General features: G+C 47.2%; 1 protein-coding gene across 5 annotated transcripts in view; it reads left to right on the plus strand.

Annotated features, from left to right (window-relative positions):
- The window catches only part of LOC108936674 (zinc finger protein basonuclin-2-like), a 131172-nt gene that overhangs the window by 98507 nt on the left and 8922 nt on the right, over positions 1–23743 (plus strand). For 4 of the 5 annotated variants that reach the window (XM_029250551.1, XM_029250550.1, XM_029250548.1 and 1 more), the window contains one exon: positions 21356–23667. In XM_029250551.1, coding sequence (XP_029106384.1) covers positions 21356–23667 — 2312 coding nt within the window. Of the gene's footprint in view, positions 1–21355; positions 23672–23743 lie in introns of those variants that run through there. The other variant, XM_029250552.1, reaches the window with a different exon arrangement.

Genomic DNA, 23743 nt, shown 5'->3' on the forward strand with positions numbered 1-23743 from the left:
GGAGAATAAAGCCCAGAATCGACATTAAAACACATCAAGCGTGTCAAAACAGAGGTAATGACTGTGTGAGCTCTACGTGTGTTCTGCTCTTCCCAAAGTATCTCAGCTTTCTTGTGCATTGCGTCTGCGTCAAAGTGCTGGTAAAGCAGCTTCTCCTCATTGAGTCCATGGCGACCACATGAATCCTGTCTCTAGAACACCGAGTCCTTACCGTGTTCTTGTGCCCTTAATATTGTCTTCAGGGGTGTGTCCACCGTCACTGTGATTGAGTCTATCCATCTGGTTGCTGCCCAGACTTTTTGGAGCATCACCATCTTTTCAGGAGAATCCAGTCTTCTCATGATGATTCCAAAGTGTGATAACAGTCTAACCATTTGTGTTTCTAGTGAGACTTTTGGCCTCATTTGATTCAACATCCATCTGTGTTTTCTCATCTGCCCATGGTATCCTTAAAACTGTTCTCCAGCGCCACAGTTCAAAGGTTTCTTCCACCCTATTCTTTTAAATTCCACATTTAACATCCATGCATTGTTATCGAAAATATCGTTGACTGCACAACTCTAGTAATTGTCCTTGAAGATCCATCAGGACGTTTGAGGAGCTTTTCAAGATCTTCCATTGCAGCTCTGCCAAGGTCTTGTCTTTGCCGTCTGTCGCGGTTCCCACAATCTAAGAACCACACCCTACGGATTTCAGTAGAAAATTGGCGGAAAACTTTTTGCTCGCTCCACCTCTCAACTCTAAATCTCACTTAACGGCTTGTTTAGGGAGCCAGTGGTCATACCACAATGCAACCTACATCTCCCATATAGTTTTTTTGTCGGTATGTCTTTGTAGGCCTTTTTTGTAAATGTTTTGGAGTTAGAAAAGTTGCAGTGCTGGCTGGAACTGCGCAGCCCACATGTTTGGATGCGGCGCGAGGCTATTTAAGTTCACAGGTAGTGATATATTGCTGAACCCTTCAGGGAGGGTAAGGAAACATGTGCTGCTCTCACACACATGTGGGGAGCCGTGTGAGCTCTGCTTCGCTTTTGCAGAACTGATGAGATTCGAGTTTCTCTTTTTTTGCAAATCCTTTTTTTGAGAAAGTGCAGCCCCACTATAAAAGTGATATAAAGCGAAAATCAATCCAACACATCCCTCCCCCCCCCCCCCCCCCCCCCCGCCTTTCCTCGTCTGAAGATATAAAGATTAAAAGGGGGCCACGTCGTGGCTATGAAACTCAACCATCATTCAGTTTGCGCTGCGCCAGCTGCAAGTGGGCCAAGTGTCCACTTCTCCCTGCTCCTCCCTGCTTGGTCCCCTGATAATGGGTGTGTGCATGTGTATATGAGTGGGACGACGGGGTACGTGCGAGTATATTTGGGTGTGTATGGGCATACATTAGTGTATGTGTCTGTATCTGTTTCTGTATTTGTGTGTGTCGATGTGCGTACGTGTAGGTTAACGTGGGCACATGTGTGTATCTGCGCAGTGTCAGCTGTTACCCTGCAACGCTGCTTTATCTCCATACCACATCAGATGCTGATTTACCGTCCAGATGGACGCCGTGAGGATGTTTAAAATGCCAGAGAATGAAAATCTCCGGTGACGTGCCATTTCGGGTTCTGCTCATTGCAGGACAAATGTTTAAGAGAGCAGCACTTAATGTTTGGCCTGAAGTCAGAGCAGTGTGAGGTGAAAATGCTGCAGGAGGCTGGAGTCCTGTTTATGGAACAAGAGAACTTCTTTTAAGCCTTTGCCCTCAGGAAGGACACAAGATTTTTAATTACTGTAACCATCGTGCTTTGAAAAACACTTTTTTTTCAGTCTTATTATACTTGTTTGTTATTTTTGCTGAAACCTTTTCAAGGGCAAATAACAGAGATTTCACTATTTACGCAGCTGGGTAATTTGTACTCCATCAATTTTGGGTAAGTGCCTTCATCAAGGGTACTACCGCAGGAGGTGGGATGCGAACCCGGAGCTTTGATTGCAAAGCACTGGCTTAACTGTTGTGCTATCCGTTGAAGAATGCGCCATGCGGCATCTCACTGCATGTGGTGCCCTTCATGTCCATAAGTTGTTCTCCAGCCTTTGTGCTGAAGCATAATGAATCTTTGTTTCCAGGTGTGCAAGTGTGTCGCATCTGTTTGAGTTCCAGCATCACCATCAAACGCACCTCTGCAGCTGTGAGCCGCTCCCCTAAACATTTACATTTGCATTATGCATTGTACGGATACTTTTCTCCAAGGCAACGTGTAATTCAGGGTAAACTAAAGCATATCCTGTAACAGACAGAGGGTTTAAATACATACACAGGAGCACTGGAGCATAGCTTTTGTCTGATACAGCCGTTGTCACAGCCCACGTATTCCAGCAACTGCCTACTGCAGTAAAATAAGAATAAGGAAATATGTACATAAAACTTACAAAGGTTTTAGGAGTTCAGGATGGAAAAGGGTCAGAAAGAGATGGTTCTGAGACCCTTCTTGAAAACTGGAGGGGATACAGCAGCTCTGAGGGACAGAGGGAGCTCGTTCCACCACAATGGGGACAAAGCTGAGGACCAACAGGCTTTCGATTTTGCGTGATCCTCAGAGGACACGCGTAGCCCAAACGTGGAAGCTGACGCTCTCTGTTCCTGTACTAACAGCACGTGCAGTTTATAGTCAGCACAATTGTGCGCTCTGTCCCTGGGGACTAAATTACTCCAGAGTTTCAGTAATTGAAGTCCCGTTCTTGTTCACAGACTTCAAAAAGTCTTTGTGTCGCATCAGACTTCGTGAAAAATGCGTGTAAATGGTCTTAATGGCAACAGTTTCATCAATAATGCAGAGCTGTTCCGCTCTGAAGTGCTCGTGTCACTGTCGGTGCCCCGTGGAGACGACTGTCCAATTCGGTCCCCGACCGTGGGGACATGTGAATATTTGAGGAAGGTTTTATACGACCGGGGCGGACAGGGCATGGCTCATCGGAGCCGCTATCGCACTTTGTCTGCCTGCTGCTCTTCGGATTCGGACACAGTGCTACCCGCAATACTTTCGACTTGAGCATTTTGCGAACGAGCAGTTAAGCAGGCTTTTCTGGGTCTCCTGAAGACTTTTTAATATTTCATGTTTTGAACGGCGGACAATTGCATCTCATGTATAGTCAGCATGCAGGGTCCTGGCTCTCCGTAATATCGTGGAGCCCTGTTTCGGTCACGCATGGCGCTACAGACAAATGGGAGCATATGAGGCGGATACACCACCCTCACCCAGGATGCCCCAGCATGTCAACGGGAGATGACCCTCTCGGGAAAGGGAAAACACCCTGTTGCGAAAGGGGTTCAGCAGCTTTGAGGGACAGAGGGGGCTCAGTCCACCGTACTGGAGCCACAACTGATGGTGTGTACGTACAGATAGACAATGGAGTGATTTTCATGGCGGCGGATGATGACTGCGACCACCAGGTCGCGTGTGTATGAGTGTGTGTGAGAGAGAGAGAGAACAAGAGAGACTTACGGACAAGCGCTTTGAGACCAAGAGACAAAACACACAGTTTATAAATGCCAGGCATTATAATTACCATGACTGGAGGATTGTGTGTTTCCTGCGAGGTCTAATTAACCCCCTGTCGGCCACCTAGAGGCTGGTTTGTCACTAATTACCGTAAGAAGTGAGTCTCTGTTGTTGCTTTTTGTAAACGAAGCTAGAGATATTTTGACTCTTGTGAGCGAAGTAGAAGAGTGTTAAATTCACAAAAAAGATCTAATACGCATCACTGTCAAAATCAGTCTGAAATATATTACCATGGAGAATGCGGGACACGGTGGCACAATGGCACAGTGGGTAAAGCTGTTACCCAGTCGGTGGGTATAGATATTGAGTTGGTGTGTTTGTCCCTGTAATGAACCCCGTGGACATGCGAGGAAGAAGGAAACTGGAAATTGTGTGATGTGGATGGCTGGTACTTCTAAACACACCCCAGACAATATTTTGATGCTTTACTGGATAATTTTAAAAATATTTGCTTGACATTTTTAAAGGGCTTTCAACAGCATGACAGCAAACGGTGCTGTGGTGAAAAGAACCACCGTGCAATTTAAAGACTTGGGTTTGAATCGCACCTTCTGCGTGAGATCCCCTGAAACTTATCCTGAATGGATATAGTAAAAATTACCCCACTGTACCAGTGGGTAAGTAGTTACGTATACAAACCTATTAGGTTGCTTTGGAGAAGAGTTTCGGGTAGTAATAACTAACTGCCTGTAAATGGCACAATAGTTGGCATGTCTTCACTGTGCTGTCAGACACCTTTTACAAAAGACAATGTGTGTGCATGTTGAGAAAGAGTGCTTGCTTTGAGCACAGCGCTCTTATTCTATGCCCTAAACACACCTCCTCATGATGCTGTGCAGGCTGGTAACACGAGTCCCATAGCCAAGTGCACCCTGTGGGACCTGCTCCATGGAAAGCCATTTGTAGCAGCAGTGGGTGGGCTGGGGAGGTGGTTTCAGTGCAGGAGGCTTATACTGGAGCCACAACGGAGGGCTGAGTGGCATGTCAGGCTGCCTGGATGCGCCACTGTTTCCCCAGGGGCCTGTGCGCTGTCCGTAAGTTGGTCCTGCGGTGTGCGCTGCGCCCCGCTGGGCTCCCAGGTTTCCAGGACAACTGGCCATGCGATAGATTAGCTGATAAATTCATTCAGAATACAGTGATACAAGTTATGTTTGACCTACTAGAGTGTTCCCATGTATCTCCCTTCGTTGTCACCTTCCATCAGTTTCCCTTCACTGCCTGTATCCCGTTCGACACACTGGTTGTATCCTGAAAGGTTCTGCGTCTATCAAAGGTTCTGCATCCTGATACCCGCACGACCTGATCACTCCTTAAAGCTAAGCAAGAGTGCTGTGCTCCTCCACCTCTGGCTTCTTGGTGGAAGAGTCCAAAACCAAAGGCCTGAAGGTTCTCAGTTTTGCCTTCTCTGCGATGGAATGAACTCCCTCTGTCCCTCAGAGCTGCTGAATCTCTTTCAACACTCAAGAATGGTCTGAAACCCATCTCTATCAGACCCACTTCTCTCCTGATCCTTTAACTGCTCCATAAACTTGTGTCACACCATCTGTCACAATCACCTCTATTTTCTAAAAATTTTTTATGGAGAATTCTGCTTAAATATATCTATCTAAAGCTCTTCATTGGTTGGTAATGCACTTTTCTTTACTGAGCTGCACATTGCTTTACATTTACATAGCAGATGCTTTACATTTATTTATTTAGCAGATGTTTATCTCCAGAGCAACTTCCAATGAACTCCATGTAGTGTTATGAGCCCACACACCTTATTCACCGTGGTGACTTACACTGCTAGATACACTACTTACACTGGGTCACTCATCCATACATCAGTGGAACACACACACACTCTCTCTCTGTCACTCGCACACTGTGGGTGAATCTGAAGAGCATGCCCTTGGGAGGAAACCAGAGCAACCGCGGGAAACCCACGCAAGCACAGAGGAGAACATGCAAACTCCACACAGACTGAGCGGAGATCAAACCCATGTTCTCTCACACCACCCAGGCACTGTGAGACAGCAGCACTACTTGCTATGCCACCATGCCACCTCATGTTTTAGAGAAAAGCTCTGACTAAATGAATAAATGTAAATATAAGAAGCCTACTGCAGATCACATCATCCAGATTCTGTGATGTACTGCAGCAGTTTTCCATCTTTCACTTTACTTCAAGCATCTTCATTAGTGCCGTGACCTGTCACCTCCGCTCATAAAGCATGGCGGTGATGTGAAGACTTTTGTAGTCATAAGATGTTGTGGAATTAATTTAAAATTTTTGCTCCAAGTGGAATAACAATGGACGTGCAGTGCTGCCCCAGGACAGCAGCATTACTGAGATGGAAAAGATTGCGATTGTGATGAGGGAAGCCTGCCTGCTGTATTTCAGGACAGATGCCTCCCCGGCCATAAATATTTCAGACGTTCGGTGCACTTGTTGTAAGATGTAAGCGCTGTTAATTTATCAGAGCAGAAATCATTGCTTCTTGTCTTTGCGTTATTAGTTAGGAGGAGCTGAAGGTACTGAAAGTGGTCTGCTTCATTTAATTCGGCTGTCTTTATTAGAGTGAGGGAGAAATAATTATGAACAAAGACAGAATCCACTTGTTTTCAAGTGGCACTGAAAATATGTAACTGATGTAGAGTGTCTTGTAAATTGAATATTACTGCGGCTTATTTAAATAGCCTGGTTCTACCTGCTTGAAACACATATATTATAACGAACCAACTAACTCTTCTTATGTGAACACATTATACAGTCTTTTTGTCTCTATGCTCCTCGTTTACTGACAAACGCTTCTGCAGGACTTCAGGACTTTAAAGTCTTTGGCTGAGGAGGCAATTTCGGCACAGCTTAATAAAATATTCCTTTAGTAAATTATGCATTCTGAAGCTCTCTGTTTGAATGACATAATCACTACATACAGCATTTATCGTGTTTAATCATTTTCCGCACACATGATTCTATACTGACGTTATGGTACTTATAGCACTACAGAAGTATTTAAATGTATTAAAATGAAGTGAAGTCGGCAAAAGACCAGCATTCCTCCAGCTATTTGAACCTACAAGCATCACAGAAACGCGGTTGTGTCATTGAAATTATTTTCCACGGCGGTAAAATGTTATTTGGGGATGCAGTGGCGCAGTGGGTTTGATTGGGTCCTGTTCTCTGGTGGGTCTGGGGTTCAAGTCCTGCTTGGGGTGCCTTGTGAGAGACTGGCGTCCTGTCCTGGGTGTGTCCCCTCCAGCCCTATGTCCTGTGTTGCTGGGTTAGGCTCTGGTTCACCGCGAGCCCGCTTGGGACAAGTGCTTTCAGTCAATGTGTGTGTGTGTGTGTGTAAAATGTTATTTGTAACCTTTCTCTATCAATCAAAAGGCAAAACCCAACAAAGCAGATATTAATTCATTACAAATACCTGGTTGTCTGATGCAGCATCACTGTGGTCCACAGTCTATCCTGGGAACTTGTGTGATGCATAGTACACCCTGGAAGGGAGTCCAGTCCATCACAGGGCAATCACACACACTCATTCATCCACTCACTCACACTACAGGTAATTTAGCAAAGGCAAGCAGTTTAAGGGGTAAAAATGGGTGTCCATCACCGAAGCACAAGAGAAGTCTACACCCCTGGGGCTTTCGTGAAGGAGGTGGTCTGGCTGAAAGCATCCAGACAGAACAGCAGTGCGGTGTGCAGAAGACGGCGAGAGGGTGCTCGGGAAACACACGTGACCGACTCAGACAGTACCCAAAGAACTCAAGTGCTGCAGGAGAATGATCTTGCTTGCTGCATAGCAGGTGCAGCTATAACTGGATCAGTACTTCCGTTTTCTTCGCATGTGATACCTGGCTCTCTCAGATCTGGCTGGCAGCATAATTGCGCAGTGTTTCCTCAGTCCCTTGGGAACAGGAAGCTGGACACATACCGTAATGACCTAAGCAGTAGCGCTGTTTTTCTTTCCTGAATGGAGTTTTGCTGTACAGTGATTTACTACGGGACATTACATCTGGCACGCTCTATTGTGAAGATGTGTCAATTGTCTGTGGAGTGCGAAACATGTCCAGCTAAATCAGACAGTGAACAGTAAACTTATTCTAAGGATAAATTGGGTTCTTAATTTATGGACAGAATGGACACCGGACCTCTGGCTGCACTTAAAAATGTTTTCGAAAATAAATAAGTCAAGAAGGTGCAACTAAAAATAAATAAATGAAAAATGTCCTATCTTGAAAAATCCGTAACTCAAGTGTTTGTAAGTCAAGGTCACAGAAGAGGCGACAGACACCATAGTAAATAGAACCACTATCCATAGATCTAAACACACACACACACACACACACACACATTTTCAGAACCGCTTGTCCCATACGGGGTCACGGGGAACCGGAGCCTACCCGGCAACACAGGGCGTAAGGCCGGAGGGGGAGGGGACACACCCAGGACGGGACGCCAGTCCGTCGCAAGGCACCCCAAGCGGGACTCGAACCCCAGACCCACCGGACAGCAGGACCGAGGTCCAACCCACTGCGCCACCGCACCCCCTAGATCTAAACATTGCAGGTTAAAATCGCAACTCCAGCTATTAATCAAGGTTTTCACCCTGAATGCCAAAATTGTTCAAAGTTGAACAAATGACTTTGGAAAAAAGCATCATGTAAAGTAATAAATTTGATTATTACAAACATAGGTCATGCCATCATAGAGGGAAATTTTTAATTTTTATTTCGACAGTTATAGAATTGGTCACATATATTCACCCTCATTTTAAAAACAAACATCATGAGCAGCTACATGTGGAGGATGAGCTTCTTCAGCTTTCAGCCTGACATCATCATCTCATCTAGGTCTCATCCAATGCACTTGCACTGTTCAGTTTAGCAAAATGGTCCTCGGTCTGAAGCTGTTTGGGCACCACTGCCATACACCGCCTGCCCAGGGTCACACACTCTATCCTTCATACCTTTAGACCTCCGTTGACCTGCACCCAACTCAGCCGAAGGCCGGTCGAAGGTGCAACGTAAACTGAGTGACCAAGCTTTCCCACAGCACTCATACACACCCGGTGGCTTAGGGCCCACATGTTTGACGATCCATACTTATTACATCTACCACTTCTTCTTGCTTGTAACTCGTGCGAAATGACATATCTTAATGCTCCGTGCTCCAGCTCACCACGGGATTATTTGTCCCAGAATTGAATCACCGACTCCTGGCAGGAAGCGCAGGCAGTCTGAAGGACTCTGCAGCTGGCTTGTCTATTGAGTTTCTTGGTAGGCTGTTTACCTTGTACCCAACTCGCGTTATGCATTGTGACCCCATAAAGAGGGCCTGCTTTACGGAGGGGCCGAGCCCCCCGAGACTGGGATTGATCGTCCGGCACAGTCGGTCCCGGACAACCCCTCACTAGTATACAGGCCGATCGCATTTCGCACTGGGTTGCTGCAGGCTGTACTGATGAGTTTTGGGAAGTTAACTCCAAAGCGCATTCAGGTTTTTGTCTAGGCTGCTGCAGAGAAAGTACAACTTCAATAGGAATAGAAAATATTAAACCACTTAGCTGACACTTTCCTTCAAAGCGACATGTAGTGCTTCGCTTCTTACAGCGATTTACCCATTTATATCGGCAGGAAATTTTTACCGTACTCATTCACAGCAAGCACCTTAACCAAGGGTATTACAGCGGGAGGTGGGATTAAAACCTGGCTCCTCCAAGTACAAGGAAGCAGCTCCAACCCCTATACCACCTGCTGCCCCCATTGTGCAAGAGAATTGAAAGGATATTAAGAAGTGGTGCATTTATTTTTTTATTGTGACTTTTGTTTCAATGAAATTTGACACGTTGCTTATTGCGAGTCAGCGATCTGCCCATCACCAGGCAATAAATGATATTTCGGTGTCGGTAGGCCAAGAGCGCGGGAGGGTTTGCATGTTTAGGAGCGCGGGAAATAACGGAGTCGGAGGTTCACGGTCGAGAGAAAGGCTGGTTAAGTAGACTTTCAGGCTCAATGAAATATGATGAGCGGAGCTGGAGCCACATGTCTGTGTTTAAAGTGAGCAGCTGAGCAATTCATTATTCCGAGATTGCAACGCCACACCTCTGCACCGTAGGAGAGCCCTTCGTCCGCTTAGCATCCGATTTTAGCATTCTCCACCGAGTGACTAACTTCACATCGTATTGCGGTTTCGAAACCAGAAGAGGAGGCAAATAAAAACATTGTTTCCTGCTGTTTTGATGGTCTAGAGGTTTTTGTTAATGTATATGTTACTCTCGAGAATGTGACTCCAGATGTTAACGATGTTTGTTTCTCCAGTAAGTAATCACAAGTTTGGAACATGTGGCTGTCGACGTCACCCAGGGCCTTGAAACTTGGCCCCGCGCGGAGCTTCCTGTCGTATCGCCACACATACACGCACATGTGCGGAAACCCTCGCGCAGCCGCACGGAAGACACGCAGACTCGTATCTCCGTGCTTCTTCGTGAGATGTTGCTGTGCGACGCGGGCCGTTTACAATGTGATCAAGCGATCTGTCGTGTCACATCAAAACCGTAACGCCGGCTGAATCGTCGGAGATGTCGGACTCAAGAGGAGCGCAGGTCACGCGCAGCATTTTCCGGAAAATGAGATAGAATGAAAAGGGTTGGTGCGATATTCAGAAAACGGGGACGTGTCCTAAAACCAGAAAGAAGCTAAGCAAAGTATTTTACAGCCTTCTGTGACATGCCGTTGTGTAACATTTACATGTTTGTCAGGTAATTTCTACTCGTATTCCCGTTTCAGAACATCTCTTAAACGTATAAGTTACGGTGCACACATCTGACACACACATCATCTGAAACCACTTGTCCCATGCGGGGTCGCAGGGAGCCGGAGCCTAACCCGGCAACACAGGGCATAGGGCTGGAGGGGGAGGGGACACACCCAGGACGGGACGCCACTCCATCGCAAGGCACTCCAAGCGGGACTCCAACCCCCGCCCCACCAGAGAGCAGGCACAGGCCAAACCCGCTGCGCCACTTCGCCCCCCCCATGGTCCAAACCATGAGAATAAAATATATTTTCTTTGCCAAATATGAGTGATCAGTCCACTTTCGATGACTTTATGAAGATGCGAATTTGGGTTGTGGTTTAATAAGAAGATAGGGACTATAAGCATAGGAATATAAATCAAACTTTTTGTTAAAGATCATGAATAAACATAACAGCGAAACATTACGCAACACATACAGAAACACACATTAGCTGAAGTTGCCTCCAACAGAAACAACACGCCCTCCATGGAAACTGACATGTTGAATAAGCATTTTTTACCCTAAGTGGGACATACATGCAGTGGATTTTAAGTCCAACGTTTTAACTACTCGGCCATCCTGGTACGACTGAACAACACAACGCTCAGCGCTTCTGGACAACTAAGTCAGACCGGATTTAAAAAAGTAATAACATTACACGTACTTTTACTTTGTCAGTAAATGAGGCAAGCAGGGGCCTTTGTAGTGTGTCCCCTGTGTCTGAAGATGTGTGTGATGCGTGATCAGCTTTGCCTTTCATTTGGACCTGTCGATGCCCCCAGTCCTCTAACTCAGACCCAGCTTTTTGAGTTGGGCAAAGCCCAGCGTAGGGGACTTGTGGCAAAGGCCTGCGGTTGGGCCGTAACATCAAGCGCTGAATTTGAGACGAGCTCAGAAAGAGGACCAGGCTAATGGCCTTGCGTTTTCCTGGCATTATGTCAATAATGGCTCTAATCGCATTAAGCAGAGAGCCCATTAGCTTCTTCTCTCTCTACTTGCTGGCGCAGTAGGAGCAATGTGATTTCAGCTGTGCTGTGAACACATGTCATTCTGGGGACAAAAAGAACCAATTTGACCGCACTTCTGCAGTGTGTGTCTGTGTTAACTTGCCAGATGATGCATGGCTTTGCGATCTGAAACAGGAATATGAAAAGTTGGTACGGTATTGCTTAGAATGTAAAGCGAGAATACAGCGTTTGTATTCTCAGTGCAGTTTAAAAAAAAAAAAAAACATTTATTAAGTGCAAAACATGAAATAAACTACATCTTTGCTAGGAACTATGAACACTAACGAATTCACGTGGAAGCTTTGATGACTGCTATAAATTTTTGAGAAATGAATAAAATGAAGAGATGCAAACATTATTTCCCCTTTTGCAGCATTTATATTTGCCCTATTCTTCGCACATGCATTATGATTATGCAAGCAAAGGGACTTTTGAGTTATAGCATAATTATTCATTAATGTTCTCTTTCCTATCATCGGTATGAATTATAATAATATCATGAGGTGCACACTGTTTCTTGTAACTCGAACGAGATCAATTGTGGCGATCTCTGAATTTGTTGCGTTTACATGTAGGAGGAGAATGTGAATGTGTCACATGCTCTTCTCTCTAGTTTGAGGGACCGCAGTGCATTTTCAGAGACTTGTCACAGCTGTACTGGCTAATCTGCATCATACCTCACATTTTAAGCCTAAAATCACCTAAATTCTTAGAGTAAATGTGGAAAAACACTCCAATCCTACACACTACCCATGTACACATTATAAATATATATTAATTATACTGTATCTCTTCAGGGTAAATACCTTCATCAAAGGCACTACATCAGGAGGCAGGATTCAAACCTGGGATCTTTGAGTTCAAAGGTTGTGACTCGAATCGCTATGCCACCTGCTACTGCATTGGACTGTACATTTAGTTTAAAAAAAAAAAACATTCTTAAAGGTCATTGTTGACTCTTCTAGCATGTTGTGTTCCGTAGACGTAGCTGTTTTCGTAATTCTGGCTCAGCTCACAGTAATTATAGTTTCAAAAGTGCGAACTGTTCACGCGCCGAAGCTGTAATTTACCCAGAGTGCCCTCAAAGGCCTCCCTCACACTTTCCGCCACTTGCAATGCTTCACACCCTCTTAGAAACATGATAAACCTGAGCTGTTTCGCAACGCTGGAGGAGATACCGTGCGCGGCACCGGCTAAACGCTGAAAAACAGAGGAGACAAATTTCCTTGAAAGCATAATGTTCCCATTTCCCGAGCGCAGCGGAAGGACAGAGCGGAGTTCAGCGCGACTTTCCCCAAGCGCGACCTTCCGTCTGTTGATCATCTGCAGTGGAGTCGCTCACCTGGAAGCGCCTTGTCTTGGGTCGAGCGGCCGAAAGAGGAAGGTATTAAAACAAGCAGCAGCGAGACATTAACAAAGGTGTGTGTCTCTGTTCCAAAGTCAGCCGACATACAGGTATTTACATTCGTTTAGGAGAATCTTTCTTCAAATCAACATGGACCAGTTATTAACTAGTATTTATGTATGTGACACTTTCATGCAATGGTCACTGCACCTTGCCAACAACTAGAACCTATAGGAGTCCCGGATCCGACGGGTTTTCCACCTCATTTCTCAGAAAGGTAGCTCGGTTAAGACTGGAAGTAGAACCCGGTGCTTTGCAGGCACGTTGAAGTGAAAGCATCCTGGACTCGGTCCTTACGCAGCGAAGCTGACCGACTGTGTTGCGGTGGGCCACCCCAGGGGTTGACCCAGGGGTTAACCCAGCTGGGAATGAAGATGATGGATGCCCTAGATGAAGGGTCATGTGCCCCGCAGCGGAGGTGCTGTTATTGTCCCACTCGATCCACAGGGTGACGTCAACGGTGTGGCCGTGTTGGCAACACACACAAGCTCTCTTACGTCGAAACAGCTGCGTGATTCAGACCGGCGCCCACCTGCGGTCCATTCCGGTCGTGGACCCGAGTTCAAAATGCTCCAGTAACACCTCACTGTGAAACATCACGTTGGAGGAGCCGATGCCATAAAGCGAACAGCTTTCAGAGGATTCGGCGGCAGGCTACCTTCGGCCGCGTCCAAGGTGTCAAACGCGAGGAGCCTCCCGGTCCACATTTCTGATAAGATGGATCAGTTTGGGCATCTTGGAGCTTTTGAAGCATGATGGCCACATCTGCTCTAACTGCTGGAGAAGTCTGGAAACGCTTCCACATGCGGCTGGGTCCGGAACATGGACCTCTCCTGGGCAGGGGCCAACGCATCCACTTTGAAGAACACAAAGGGACATCTTAAAACAAAGGAAGAGGGGGAGAAGTTATGAAAAATTCTTTGGGTTGTTCCCCAAGAGAGGTAAAAAAGGTGGGGGGGAGACGGCGTGCGTCAAGAGAGACATAATGAATGACCAGCAAGTTTCTCAAAGCCCGGGGAGCAGCTCGCGTAACGTCCAGCTCCCCGTGATGTATTGGCGCATAACATGTGTTTTTGGTGCAGAGTGTGCCGTCGTCTACATATTGCACTTACTAAATTTTCAGTCATTTTTTAAAACTGGAAGAATCTGGAGGATTCGTTCGAGGAGCTGTTTGCTGGAAATGGTCTTGTCGTGCCCCGTCTCATTCAGGACAGCGGCTGCCAAGCTTTTCTGGCACGGATTAATGTGATATCCAGCAATGGGCCATCGCATGTTCTATAATTTAATAACAGAGTAAGAATAAACTTGAGCGGCCCTGTTCCAAATTAGAATAAAAGAAGGCATGTTTCTCGGTGTGCAGAACCATATGTCAGATTTATTGGATAACACTCTTTTCAGACTGCAATTTTTCTCTTCCGACCAAGCCTTGGAAGAGCTCTCCCAGTATCAAACAGAATGCTACGCTCTATTCGGAGTCCGCGCTGTGTACATTTTTTTTCCTGCTACAATATTTTGCAGTCGCTCTTCTCATCTGATGTGTTTTTTATGATAAATCTTCACTCTGACAAATTCGCTTCGCATACTACGTACTCTGTCATTAGGAACCGGGCTAAAGGCTGGTCCCAGGCTCTGTTTGATAAAGCACTCGGTAACGATGTGCCCATTTGCGCAGTCAAGTAATCGTCACTGTATCACTTCAGGGTAAGTACCTTGATCAAGGGTAGCACAGCAGGAGGCAGGATTCGAAGCCGAGTCCTTCGAGCGCAAGGTGGCAGTTCTAACCGCTGCGCCACCTGCTGATCCTACTGCCTTAGATCTCATGCCACACAGCTGAGAGAGGTGGGTTCTCTGGCAGCCCACCACGTGCCATCGAGGTACTAATAATAGAATAGCATGGGAGACAAGGTGAGAGGAGAACCACCCGTGTCGGGCCTCGAAAGCAATGAGATCTCTGTAGCGCAGCCCTAAATTGAATTATTCATTGCAGTCTGGAACTCTGTGGAAAAGCAGTGCTTGAGACCTACTGAGATCACAAGAGGACTCGTAACATTTTAACAACTTAACATCCTTTGAAGCCTGTTGGGGTTCGAGGGCAGGGTAGCAGGGAAGAGGAGTCCTTAGCGGGAGGCGTCGTGCTTCGCTTCGGAGAGCCAATTAATCGAACGTGTCAGTGTCGCTTTACCGCGCCGCGCATAATGTCCCTTTACCTAATATTGCTTTGTCACATTTGTCCAACAAGACGGCGTCCGTTTTGGGATAATAAAAGCGCCTCGAATCCCCTCGAAAAGCCGAGCGCGCGAACGTGATTACGCCGTAATGATTTGTGAAGTGCGCAGCCCCCGGTCCAAATCAGCCGGCGCTGTTTTATAACACAGCACATTAAATGTGATTGGAGTAATTGTACGGAGGTCCAACTGGCCGGCCTGCTTTGTTTTACTGACAGTCCCGCTTAGGCGATGACAACGGCATAATTTGTTCGTTGTCCTGTCAGCGCTTAATTTGCAAAGCCTGGCCGGCAGCGGCACCGAGGGCCGCGGCAGAATAAATATAGCCTTACGGGGTTCATCTGCTGCGGCACAGTGGCAGATAACAGAGCGCAGAGCAGAGCTCCGACTGCCCGCCGTACGAGTCGAACCCGGTGACTTATGCAGTAATTACAGGATAATTGTCATTAACCCCGCAAACAGTAGTTTACCCATTTTGTTGAAGGGACTCGGGGATGCGTAATGACAAGGTAATCTGTCATGGCGTGGTGGGAGGGGAGGGCGGTATTAATGAGATCTGGGTGGAGGGGAGGTGGAGGGAGGCCTGCGAGCTACACAAAGACCAAGAGGGGCCACAGGAAGCTAATTGGAGGACGAGCGTACAGTTGTAAAAGCACTTCTAATGGGCCGTTTGCTACTCTCAGAGTGCCGCCGCTAATGCGAGCTTGTGGGCAGGGGGAGGAAGCACTCCAGGGACCACGTACGTGACGAAGAATCTGCGCCGCGTCCGAACAAGATGCGGCTTAGTCCTCCGCGCCGCTCATTTCTGACGAGCGAAGAACGGTACGTGACGTCGTAAAGGTTATTATCAGAGCATCGTGCGTCACGTACGGGTTGGCCGAAAAGGAGGTGCCTCAGCCTGACAGAAGTCGACGAAAGAAACGCAGAGCAAACAAATAGGTATGGCCGAAGGAACGAATAAATAAGGAGATGCGTCGAGGTCAACATCAGGTAGAGTCATCCCCAAGATACAAGAGTTTGCGAGGAGCTGATGGTACGAATGGTTTTGCGTAACACCCCTACCTCATTGTCGATTTCGGAGGTCTGGATTTCTACGTGCCAGATTAGGTCCGTGTACGTTTATTAGTTTTTTGGTTCAAAATTTAAAAACAAAAAATGAATTACGATGCCTTCGTTTGCTTTTTGATTTAATATTGAAGTCACTGCGGTGAATAAGACGTGTGGGCTGATAACACTACATGGAGTTCATTGAAAGTTGCTTGGAGATAAACATCTGCTAAATGTAATAATAAATGTAAACTAGAACTTGCTGGTGCTTTTAACACCTACGCCTAATTAGTAATAAGATTCTTAAGAAGTAGCACCTGAAAAATGATGCAGATTTTCTCAGTGGACATGTCATCCTCCCTCACTGTCACTCTCTTGCTGCTTTTGAAAAGCACCTAGTGATCTGTATTAACTTATGTTTAATAACTCGGAGCGAAGCCAGCATGTTCGATGAAGCCACTGATGGATTATGTGCAACTTCAATTCGTTTACACCCGGGTTGTTCAGGAAAACCACAAAATTAAATAATTCAAGTCAAAAAGTAAGACGGCGAGAAACTATAAATGAGGCAAAAAATGATTTTTAAACACAATTAATTCATGATTGGTTTTCATTTTTAAAACAAAAAAACCGATGAACGCAATGTACACGGACCCCATTAGGACTTGTTTGCTAGTTTTACCTGTTATAACCTCGGTGACCACGGTCGCATTTGGACCGTCCCGACCAAGTCAGTTTGCTCGGTCACCGTAGATTCATTTCCACGGTTTTTCTCCGTTTCTTTTGTCCGAGCTGAACGAACGCAGGTCATGCAGTATTTTAGAGTGACTTACGAACGGAAACTGCCTTGCTGTGTCGTGTCATTGTAACCAGTGTTAACTTCTGAAACAATTATGACCATTTCAATGGGATTAGGTGTTTTCTTTATCATAGATGGGCATCAATTTTGAGGCTTATGAATGCATTTAATTTTTTTACTATTGAAACTAATAGGAGGGGTACTAGGAGGGCCCTGTGACTCATTCAGAAGAGACCATTTAAATGACACCTTCAATTAATGAGAATTCACCTTACGAATTGAGTTCGTAAGGCTGGGTAAGACTGTATGTCGTTCTTAACCGTCCTAAACTGTCCTTAAACCTGTACGCACACGTCGAACCACGTGAAGCAGCAGGTCGGAGCAGTTTCATTCAGAGAGCGGTGGGCAGTGTGCAGGTCAGACTGGGCCCAGTACAGGTGGCCAAACACACAAGTCTAAAAGTGCAGGAAAATCAGCAACGAAGGGTTAAATCAAGGGGCACGCACTACGGTGCTCTTCTAAGAAATGGCCCGGGCGTATTAAGGTATGCGCCGCCGCGTCGGCTTGAAGCGAACCGCGGCATCCTGGCCGAATCGCTTCCAGAATGGCAGTGAGGCACCGTGCTCCACCGTGTTTGCGTAGCCTTTCTCCAGCACGCTTTCGAAGTGTACGCCTGGTGACCCGTAGCGTGACAGCTGGCTACCCCCCACCCCTCCGTCCCGCTCTGTAACCGGCTCCATTTGGTAAACATTATGTCCTGCGTTGTTTCATTTCGTTTCTGTTTGATTTGAAAACAGGAGGGGGAAACTTTATGAGCTGTTCCTGGCATGATCGCGCCTGCGTTAATGGAGAAGGCATCGGTACGGCGGTCATGTTTGGGGCGGGACTGCGTTCGGGGATGGGATTCAGAGGTGAAATGCAAATCTGTGCCTCTGGGACCTCGGCCGAATGGGCGGCCGGGGAATCGTACCACCAAAATGTCGCTAAGGCCGAAGTTGGCACTGAAATCGCTTTGCTTTCGACCCTTGCTGGTGCCAAAACTCTGCGTTCCCTACAAGCTGATTACTCTGCTATTTTAACCCTCAGGTTATGTTCCTGTCAAACCTGAGCCGTTTACAACTTTTCTCTATCATAAAACGGGTTTCTTTCATCTGATTGCCATAAGGCTTCATAACATCCTTCACCAGGCATCTGAACACATTAAATTAATGATTTCCAGTTTCATCGAATTGATGCATTTTATTCAAATTTTGTACATGTGCGGTGTGAACGGTCAGATGTGGCCGTAGGAAATGAGGGAGAGACTGTAATAAAGACCAAGGAGTGTCAGATCCCAGGCTGAGGAGGTCTCACACACACACACACACGTACAAATGGTATCACGGAATTCGCTTCTCCCCCGGTCTTGTAAGTCCAGAATAAACGTGTGTTTATGTTTAATAACTTTTTTGATAAGAAATTGTTGAATAGCGGATAAACTTTCATTCAGCTACTTGTGTCATGTACGCTAGTTCATATGATGGAATGTGACAAATTGACTGTACTCTAGAATCACGCGCCTGCATCCAAACCTCTCCTTCTGTTGATGTAATGCACTCTTTGCATTTTCCTCTGAGATGTACGTTGCTTTAGAGGAAAGTGTCTGATGAATGAATTAATGTCAATTTCAATGGCCCGTTCAAATTTGGATGGGAACACCAGCAATAGAAATCTGTCTGCTACAGAGCCCAAGGGCAAGGGCCTTTCCTTTGTGGTCCTACACCCAGACTTTTGCACTCTTTGACAAGAAAAACTGACTCATGCATTTCTTAGACCCATCTGTCAGCTCATCATTACAAGCTACTTATTTGGTGAAGCAGAGTCAATCGGGGAGACGTTCGGGAGTCAACATGTTACCGGAAGAGGCCCGAGACACCAGCTCACTTGGACAATTGAACTGAGAAAAGAGCAGAAAGTGCTGAGGTTAAACTGAAACCCACAGACCCAATGCTCTGAAGAGACGCTGAACTTGAGGCTCAGAAGTGTGCGGAGGGTCGCGGGGATTGAAAAATAATTGCAGACGTATATAAAGAGTATGCGCACGTCCCAGGGCTTCTCTGGTACGCTACATTGCCTGTAGCTGAGTCATTGTTAGTGTCCTCATTAATGCTGGCAGCGCAGCACAAATTAGCACCGCAGTCCAACCTCATAAAGGCATCCACGCAGCAGACTTCCTCCAAATGTCGACCAGGTGAAAATGACATTAAAATCGCAAAGACGCCGCATCAAAGACGAGTGCGGTAAGAGCAGGAAAATGTTAATTGAACCCCCTTTCACAAAATGATATCACGCCACTTCTCAGCACCCCGTGGCTAAACACCTGAATGCATGAGAACTGTAGCAGAGGCTCGTTTCGTTCGGGTTTCATTTCCATAAAGTGTCGTCATCCCTCTCTACAGTTTTACCCCCAGTTCTCAAGTGTTATTATTATTATTATTATTATTATTAATGCATGTATAGTTGTTTTGAAGCTGCAAAATTATTTTCCTTTTCATATTTCCTGCACTTTTCCTCCATAGATTCCTGAACTCTGTATACTGTTCAGGGAGCAGAGTGATCCAATTTATTAAAGTCGTTAAAGCATTTTCACAGCTATGTTTATTAAATGTTACCTGCCATACTATTAGCTGCCAACACACTCCGCAGCGCAAACCCTGAGGATCGACTCACGCTGTACAAGAGAAAGGGTCATTTTCTTGGTGCGTGTTATGTATGTTTATCAACAGATTCTCCTGTTCATGCGTTGGCTTTAAATAATGCGTTCTGTATGGTTCTGGTTGGGGAGGGTGATTTCATGAGACCGTGATTTTTCTCCCTCTGGTTCTCTTTCTCTCCTTAAAGGTATTGTATGCTGCGTGTTAGTTGCCGAGCAGCTAAACCCCACCTGCTTTGCCCTTTCATTCCTAGCCTCTAGGGGGCGATGTAGACGAGGCCCTTCTTTTCCCTGCGCTGGTTTTAATTGTCATCAATGCTCCCGCATCCTCCATCCGCATCATCACCCCGGATGGGAACTGGCATCTCTTGTGTTTAGCGGGGAGACTCGGCATCGCCAGATATCGATAACGGTTACAGCGTCAACAAACCCACATCTGATACGCATTTCCCGGCAAGTCACTGCAAGAAATGTATCGTGGGCCGCATTTCCCGACATATTTTCTGTATATGAACTTGTGGCGCTACCGTGACGAGAAATAGCGGCACATCAGCGCATTGCCATTCCCCCGTGTCCTTTCCTCTAGATAAATTAACTAGGCAGATTTCCTTTTGGCTAACAGCTTTTCTGGATGTTTCCGCCATTGTCTGTAAACACACTGCTAAGTAATAGGAGACAGGCATATTTTGTGCATGTGCTATGAGTCTGACCACAGCGTCTGACTGCGGTCCACGCCAGTGTTTCCTTACCAGAGTCCCTGAACTTTACAGACCTTGGCGTTTGGCAGTAAGGAACCTGTGCAAATCTCCGGGTTCTGAGCGTATAACAACAACATCTTATGAAAACTGACTAGCGGAACTGTTTTTTCTTTTTTTTTTGGGTCATTCTACATATTTCCCAGATGAAACCGCTGCTGTTTTTGCCTCATATCAGGCAGAGAGAAGACCAAAGCATTTTTCTTGAAAAACAATTGCCCCTATAAACTTTCCATCCGTCGTATTTGCTGGTTGCATTTTTAATATTGAATATATTTTGTGTTTGCATTTATTAATTTTTCAGAAACTTTGCTCCGATGCAGCCTGCATTGATTACTAACCTTAACCCAAGCTGACTTCCAGTGCGGGAAACACTGCCCTAAACTCCCTACAGTCATTCACAGTTCTACACAAAAGAGCAATGTAACACACTCGCTCATTCACTCACGCACATTTGCACATAATGCGGGCAACTGAAAGACACCAGTCAACATGAAACACGCCTTTAGATTGTAGGAGGGTACAAATACATAAACATATACACAACACGTTTTGCAGTCTTGAGGAGGTGAATCTTATATGTCAGTATTTTACTTGTAAAAATTTGTCTATATTTCATGATTCTCAGATTTCATGTTGTCCTTGCTCTGCATGTTCCAATAAGAGTGTGCATTTTTTTAAGGCCCGATGGTTACTGTCACTCAGGACGCAAATGAGTCGATCCCTTGGCACCGATGGAATCCACGACGTCCAGCTTGCGGTGGAACCGGTGCCCTTGGCCGTGTTTGCCATTGGCATGATTAAAAACACTCCGGTGATTTGTGCTGCCCTGCATGACTGTTTACAACTACAAAGAGCAGAAAGCAAGAACAAAAGAGGGGAGAAAAATGGAGAACGGGGATACACACTCGGAGGGGGTGGGGGGGAGTGCAGTGCCAGTGTGTTAAGACCTATTAACAGTTTTTACATGGTGCACCAGGAGGCCTGGATTTCACGAGCAGGCAGCTGTGCACTTTTAATCAACAACGGTAATTATGCAGAATCAATGAGCTCTTGTGTTTTTCTTTGTTCTCCCTTTGATATGGCCTCCAGGACGCTGCGGGCAAGGTGCTGGACCGCTGGACCATCATGTCTCGGGAGGAGGAGATCATCACCCTGCAGCAGTTCTTGCGGTTCGGGGAGACCAAATCCATTGTGGAGCTCATGGCCATTCAGGAGAAGGAGGGTCAGGCGGTTACGGTGCCCTCATCCAAGACCGATTCTGACATCAGGACGTTTATTGAGAGCAACAACCGCTCGCGCAGCCCCACTCTCCTGACACACCTGGAGAACAGCAACCCCTCCAGCATCCACCACTTTGAGAACATCCCCAACAGCCTGGCCTTCCTGCTGCCCTTCCAGTACATCAACCCAGTATCAGCGCCCATGCTGGGTCTTCCTCCCAATGGGCTCATGTTGGAGCAGCCAAGCCTGAGGCTGCGGGAGCCCAGCCTGCCGAACCCGAGCGAGCCCAACGAGAGCAACGAGTCAGAGGTCTCGCTCTCACCATTCCGCAGTGGCCAGAGCCCGAGCCGGGGGGTAGCAACTGCTGTAATACCCAGCGGGATTGAGCCCAAGTCTGAGCCTGGCAGTGCCCCTCCCATCTCTCCAAGCCCCACGACCCAGCAACCCCAGCAGAATCCAGGCCAGCAGCAACAGCAGCAGCAGCAACCACAGGTCCACCAACAGCAGCAGCAGCAACCAGGAGTCTTGAACAACCACCATCCCCACCATCCCTTTGTGAAGAGTGAGCAGGCCAAAAGCATTGGCACCTCTTCGTTTTCATCAAAGATGCACCGCATGCGCCGAATGGGCTCAACCTCCCGCAAGGGTCGCGTGTGCTGCAATGCCTGCGGCAAGACCTTCTACGACAAGGGCACACTGAAGATCCACTACAATGCCGTGCACCTCAAGATCAAACACCGGTGTACCATTGAGGGGTGCAACATGGTCTTCAGCTCCCTGCGCAGCCGCAACCGCCACAGTGCCAACCCTAACCCTCGTTTACACATGCCCATGCTGAGAAACAACCGGGACAAGGATCTCATCCGCGCCAACTCCAGTTCAGGAACGCCAGTCATCTCCAGCACCAAGGGTGGCCTGACCCTTACCAGTCCGGGCCGGCCACCGCTGGGCTTCGCCACACCACCTCTCGACCCCATGCTGCAATCACCCCTCCAAAGCCCATTGGTTTTCCCATCCTTGAAGTCGGTCCAACCTGTGCAGCCGGTACCACCTTTCTACCGCAACCTACTGTCCCCGGGTGAACTGGTCAGCCCCTCAGTCTCCCTGCCAACCAGCCCCATACTGCCAACAGCCACCAACAGCACATCTCTGATAGAGCAGCAGCAGCAACAACAGGTCACAGCGTCCAACTCTCAAAATCCAATCTTGTCCGAGCCTGGGCTTGTAGGTCAAAGGCTGCTCAATCTAAGTGGTCAGGACCACTCCATCGACCCTATGCCTAAGAAGAAGCCAAGGAAGTCCAGCATGCCAGTGAAGATTGAGAAAGAAGTGATCAGTGTGCCTGATGCATTTGAAGACAGAGACGAGGAGGAAGAGGATAGTAGGCCACTGAATGGCTTGCCAAGCAGCCAGGGCTTTTATTCACATTCACACCTGCACAACAATGGGAGCCAGAACAGCAGCAACCACAGTGGGGGTAGCTGTCAGCAGTCTCCGTCCCAGGACGAGATGAGCCCCGGCCTGGCCCTGAGAACCATGCTGCAGCACGAACGAGAAGAAGCCAGGGCTGGAGGGGAGCTCCGTTGCATGGACAGCTTCAGCTCCGAGGACCAAGACCATGAAAGGGACTTTGAGAACGAGTCGGAGACCTCTGAGTCCAAGATGTGTTGTGGGGATGAGCTCATGGACACGGAAGACCAGAGGAACTTCGGCAGCCTTGACAAGGAGCTGGAGGTGGAGGAGAACCACATGAAGAAGGAGATGGCGGACAACGGGCTCTCCTCACCATCTCCTCATCAGCCTGTAATCAAAATCAAGGAGGAGCTGAGTGACCCCACGTATGATATGTTCTGCATGGGTCAGTACGGACTCTACAATGGAGGAGGAGGGATGGCAGCTGCAGCAGCGGCAGCAGCCGCTGCAGCTAGCATGGCTGCTCTACACGAGAGCTTTGTCTCCTCCATGGGCTACAGCGCCAGCCCACCCAAGTTCTCCTCACAGTCCTCAGAAGGTGACCTGTACTCTAGCCCCGACCCTAAGATCTGCTACGTTTGCAAGAAGAGTTTCAAGAGCTCCTACAGTGTGAAGCTTCACTACAAGAACGTGCATTTGAAAGAGATGCACATGTGCACTGTGGCCGGCTGCAATGCTGCTTTCCCTTCACGGCGGAGTCGAGACAGGTGAGGTGCTTATGTCCCATTGTCATCCATGCTCAAAGATAAACGCACAATACAAGTGTTACCCTCCAAATATTCC

The sequence above is a fragment of the Scleropages formosus genome, chromosome 3, assembly GCF_900964775.1.
Source record: "Scleropages formosus chromosome 3, fSclFor1.1, whole genome shotgun sequence".
Lineage (NCBI taxonomy): Eukaryota > Metazoa > Chordata > Actinopteri > Osteoglossiformes > Osteoglossidae > Scleropages > Scleropages formosus.